General features: G+C 34.4%; 1 protein-coding gene across 1 annotated transcript; it reads left to right on the forward strand.

Moving 5' to 3' along the window:
• Positions 1-390: 390 nt before the first annotated feature.
• On the forward strand, positions 391-3924 carry LOC145628746 (hypothetical protein At1g04090-like). Its single transcript, XM_081681132.1, has 2 exons — positions 391-782; positions 2017-3924. Exons 1-2 carry the CDS (start codon positions 674-676, stop codon positions 3552-3554), a joined length of 1647 nt encoding a protein of 548 aa, XP_081537258.1. The 5' UTR covers positions 391-673; the 3' UTR covers positions 3555-3924.
• The last annotated feature ends 2044 nt before the right edge of the window (positions 3925-5968 follow it).

The raw sequence follows: 5968 nt of genomic DNA on the forward strand, positions 1-5968 counted from the left end.
AGAGGCCCTAAACTATGCTTTCTTAACCTCCGGATTAAGAAACTTTATTAAAAATCAAATCGAATTAATTGTAACACATCAATCTTACCATATACTGGGACCCTCTTGATAGTATTCCGTATTTTAAAATTTTATTTGAATAGTCTTGATACTTAATTAAAGTAATCTCCACTTCAAAAATTAAATAATTTGATAATGGCAAAATAGATTATCCAAAACTCAAGCAACCAAAGTTACCAAGACCTTCCTTTTTCTTTTCTCTTTTCTTGCCTTTTTTTTTTTTTTGATAAAATTTGATTTTTCTACTAATTGTTTCACTCTTCTTTTAATCAAACCTAACCAAATATCAATCCACTATTATAAATAAAGATATTTTCCAACTTTATTTGAAAATTTAGGTGGGTTTTTTTTCTTTTTTCTTTCTTTTTTTCCCCCCCTCTCTCTCTAGGACTCTAGCTCTCCTTCCCCACCCACTTGAGGAGGGCAGAGGGGGTCAACAATGGTAGTCTATTTTTTGCGATTTTTCTATTAAAGATTGTAATTTTTTTCAATTCTCTTAGAAAAAGAGTGTAATTTCTTGCAAATTTTCAAAAAAGATTGAAAATTTACAAAAAGATTGAGGATTAATAAGGAAAAAAAAAATTGAAAATTTGCAAATTGGGAAAGTAAAGAGATGTTTGGGTGTGATTGTTTTCATTGGAACACAAGATTAGAGTATTTTGAAGTTGAACAATCACCTGACCCCTTTTCTTTGCCTGCTCCTCTGCCTCAGTGGCCTCAAGGTATGTGTTTCTTAATTTATAATTCTATTTTTTTTTTCTTTTTTGGAATTATTTTGAGTGTGTGAATGTTTGATCACTGGAATATGATTAAAGACTTGATATTTATTGATTTTCTTTCATTTTTTTAATATTTTATTTTTTGGGGGTTCTGTTTAATTTGATTTGGTTATGAAATTAGTGAAAATTTGCTACTGTATTACTTTAAAAAAAATAAAAATTGATGATAATGTTTGAACCTTTTTGTGGGTTTTGCTGCATGTGTTCTGTCTCCTTGAATTTGGGCAATTACTCAAAACCGAAGTTTGTAATTAATAAAAAAAAAATAAAAAAAAAAAGAAGAAGCTAATTTTAGTAGTTTTTCTTTCCAATAAAGATTATTCTGGATAATTGATGAGTATTATACCATAAAGTACTTCATAAATTGCCATTAATTGATGAGTCTTATAGCATAAATCATTAATGGTCCATTAATTGGACTAATTTCTATTTTTTTTTTCTCCATAAATTGGATAATTGTTAAGAAATTGTAATTTAGTAATTTGTGATCAATTGCTGGATGCTAGAAAATTGAACTGATTATGAATTTAAAGGGTTAATTACTTCCTGTTACCATTTAATTGAAATTGTTGATGCAGTTAGGTAGATGGGATTTTTTGGTACTAACTTGCACGACTTTACCAATTAAGCTAGCAAACGTTCACATAAAAGTAAAATCTGTTGTTTGTACATTACTCCCTTTATCAGTTTGATTGATGATTGTTTTATCTTGTCATCCACAATTTCAAGATTAAAGAATTTGTCTTTTTTTCCTCAAGGTGAAAGGGAAATCTTTGTCTTTCAAGAAGTTGTTTGTTTTTCTTCCTATGTTAATTATTAGACACAAATAAGCCAAATTAATGTACGTTTGTTTCGTAGTATAAATTAACAAATTTGGAAGTTATAAGATTGTTTTTTTTTTTTTTTTTTTTTGTTTTTGTTTCTGCTCATGTTCTTAGGATGCTATATATATTGTTTTGAAGAGGTAAAACTCTGTTTGCTTAATTGTCTAACCTTTCCCTCAAGTTAAGAAGAAAAAGATTTGGTGTGAAGTGATGCTGACTTGATAACTTATCCCACGAAACGCCATTTTTTGGCTGGTTTCATGATTTTGTAATGGCAATTTTTTGCTGGATTCACGATTTGGTCATATATTGTTTTTGGGATGCTAATGATCTTGATGACATATTGGTCTTAGGTGAAGGTTTTGCCACGGGAAGGATACGCCTCGGGGAGTTGGAGGTTGCCAAGATCACCAAGTTTGAAAGTGTATGGAGTTGCTACCCATCTCGTAGAAATAAAAATGCAAAAGGTGTAACATTTTATAGGCCTGTCGGAATTCCGGATGGATTTTTTTGTCTCGGTCACTATTGCCAATCAAATGACCATCCTTTGTGGGGTTTTGTCCTGGTTGCTAGGGAGATTAAAGAATCATCAGATCTTCCTGCTCTACAAAGACCACTTAACTATTCGTTGGTTTGGAGCTCAGAGCATGGTTTTATTTGGTTGCCTAATGCTCCCACAGGCTATAGAGCGCTGGGTCTTCTGGTTACAGATACACCAGTTGAGCCTTCGGTTGACAGCATTCGTTGTGTTCGACTAGATTTGACAGAAAATTGTGAAGCTTGTGAAATGATACTTGATGATGATTTTACAATTTGGGAGACGAGACCTTGCAAAAGGGGTTTGTATGGAAGAGGTGTCTGTGTAGGTACATTCTTCAGCAGTACGTATGGGATAATCAATGAAGATATGGTAACCACGGCATGTCTGAAGAACCGGGATCCTACCCTACACGCAATGCCTAATTTGGAGCAAATCCATGCCCTTATCAAGCACTATGGACCCACAGTGTATTTCCACCCTGATGAGATCTATATGCCCTCATCAGTGCAGTGGTTTTTCGACAATGGGGCACTCTTGTACAAGAGTGGTAAAAGTGATGGCGAGAGAATTGATTCAAAAGGTACACAGTTGCCTAAGGATGGCTGTAATGATGGAGAATTTTGGATAGATTTGCCAAAGGATGAAGTGAAACGGGATTATGTCAAGCGCGGGAACTTAGAGAGTGCAGAATTGTATGTTCATGTGAAACCAGCTTTTGGTGGTACATTCACTGACATTGTAATGTGGGTCTTTTGCCCCTTCAACGGGCCTGCGACCCTAAAAGTTGGATTGGCCAATATCCCACTGGCTAGAGTAGGAGAGCATGTAGGTGATTGGGAGCATTATACTCTTCGTGTGAGCAATTTCACAGGGGAGCTATGGAGCATATACTTCTCAGAACACAGCGGCGGTAAGTGGGTTGATGCTACTAATTTGGAGTACATAAATGGAAACAAGGCGATTGTTTATTCATCCAAATGTGGTCATGCTAGTTATGCACATTCCGGAACTTATCTCTTAGGGCCTTCTAAGCTTGGGATAGGGGTGAGAAATGATGTTGCTAAAAGCAAATATTATGTGGAGTCGAGTACCAAATACAAGATTGTTGCTGCCGAGTATCTTGGAGACACCGTTGAAGAACCGTGTTGGCTTCAGTACATGAGAGAGTGGGGGCCAACATTGATGTACGATGCACGTTCTGAGATAGACAAACTAATGAATCATCTTCCCATATTTGTACGATTCTCAATGGAAAACTTGCTGGATATATTCCCAACTGAGCTTTATGGCGAGGAAGGGCCAACAGGACCCAAAGAGAAGGATAACTGGTTCGGCGATGAAAGATGGTGATCACCTTCAAAGAAGGCTAAGGCACTTCAATTCATGGAAACTGGAAAAGCAATCGTTTTCCTTCAATACCAGTTAGATGGATTTATCTCCGCCCCTGAATATTTACATCAGTTTGAGTGGTGTGACGAAAATTGAGTTAGTTGAGTGTGTACATATTTGTCTCTCGGTCACCCTGATATCCTTTCTAAAGTAGCTTCCAAGAAGGGCCATGGGTGTTGCAGAGGCTAAACTCTTTACATAAACTGTGGAATGGTTAATTGTGTGGAATTACCCGAAAATTCGTGTAATTGAATGTTGTATTATAACTTGCCCACATTTTCGTTTTTCAGTTCATTCAATTGTTGATCCAGTATAGTTTATTGATTCAGAATTTCTCAATGTACATGTGATATACGAAGTATAGTATTCCTGCTTCAATGTTTTACAGAATAGTGTTTAGAACTCTAGAATAGTTGATTAAATTTTAATTTGTTGCAATTTAATTGTATGTAAAAAGTAAAAGAGGTTCTTACAGAATAAGTTCTATGTTAGGTAAAAATTGCCCTAATTTTTTTTTAATAGATAAGGAAGACCATGACTAGACTTCTTTCCTCACGCAAACCTTAAGGATCTAAGGCAAGAACTTTACCAAGTGAGCTAATACTTTGTTAATAAAAATTACCCTAAATTAGACGATATGTCAGAATGTCACCATGTATAGTAAAGTTGTTGATAATTCCATTACTCTATATATGAAATTGTGAACAACAGTAGTATTCCACAATTATGGACCCCTACTTCCATTGGCATACAAATTCTTTAACAAACAATCATATGCAATCTTTTCTTTGAAGAAAATATAGACACAATTGTTCCACACCTAGAAGTATGATTTACTTAAAGAAACCCCTAAGTCATGGGGCTAACTTCCCCAATTAATATGAATCTATTTGACTTATTTACACCCAAGATAAAACATTTTACAAATATATTCCCCCTATCTCTAAAGTTATTCCTATTTGGAAGGTGATTGTCTTGTAAAAAGTCAAAATATAAAGAACTTTTAGAAACGGGAAAAAGTATTGAATCAATCCTTCATAATATCTTAAGGTTCCCAATAACAAGGGGTGTTGTCCTGTTGACTTTGCTTGCACTAAAATTTGCTCAATTTATTTTAATCCCAAACCACAATTTGAGAATACATTTTTTTTTACTGAGTTATTTATTTATAATTAGGGGGAATAAAATTATGTTAAGAACTAGTCTAGATTAGATCTCAAGTTAAGCTTGTTCGATCCGAGTTTTGACCTACCTTAGCCTCAAGTAATTCTTGTGCAAAGCTCAGCTTGTTAACACCTTAAACCATAATTTTACAAGTAAAAATCAGGCCTGCCATTTGATCATTTATTATAGCAATAATATACAACATACTATATCATCTATATGTATTTTTTTTTTTCAGATTAAACACAGGTTTACGTATTAAAATTATTCTTTGTCAAAAAAAAAAAAAAAAAAAAGGGTATTAAAATTAAACTGTACTATATTCATATCATAATAACAGAACCACAGGGCAGAGTGGGCACACTGAATACTTCAGTCTATACAACTAGTAGACTTAACTACTTAAGAACCACCCTTCACCAACAAGAACTACAATTACAGAACCAAACAAGGGAAAGAAAAAACACAGAAAATTAAGAAAGTTAAAAACCATACAAAAACACATCACTTCATATTATAAGCATAACATCAGAAAACTAGGTGAAGAAACCACTGCCCGAAAAACTATGTATTGTACATCACTCTAATCTTAGTGAGTCCTGATGCCATGACCAGAGTTCGTCCCGGAGTTGTGCACATTCCTAGGACAGTAGCTAATAGAAGGTGCAGGGGGTTCGGGTTTTACCATTTCAGCAATTTTACCGATGATCTTGGTCTTAATTTGACCTCGCCTTGGTGGCAGAGTTGGGATTCCTCCGTTTTCCATCATTACTGCTTTCGTTATAAGACGAATAGAAGAATAATGGAGAAGATTACTTGTATTTTTTGAAGAAGGATGTGTTATGTGTTGAGGAGAAATGGCTGAAGCCTTCCTTAAGTAGTGGTGAAGTGTATAGTAATGCAAATATTAAATTATTAAGATTTTGACATGCATGATAAATATGCACATCAGCTTGTTTATCAAGCTTTTAGACTTACGAAAAGAGTGAATTGCAAGGTTTTGAAAATGAGTAAAGAAGATAAGAAAAAGGAGGGAACGAATATATTTATTCTAGATACGTGGGCATGTATTTTATGTTATTCTGATGCACCCTTAATTGATTGGATATATAACAAGCGAGTGTGATTATAGAAATACTAGCAGAATATGTACTCTTACAGTGCTGCAGGAAGTGGGCATATCTAAGAAAATTTGAGGCCTTGAGGGGACT

This window comes from Chenopodium album, chromosome 4 (assembly GCF_948465745.1).
Source record: "Chenopodium album chromosome 4, dcCheAlbu1.1, whole genome shotgun sequence".
NCBI classification, from domain to species: Eukaryota; Viridiplantae; Streptophyta; class Magnoliopsida; order Caryophyllales; family Amaranthaceae; genus Chenopodium; species Chenopodium album.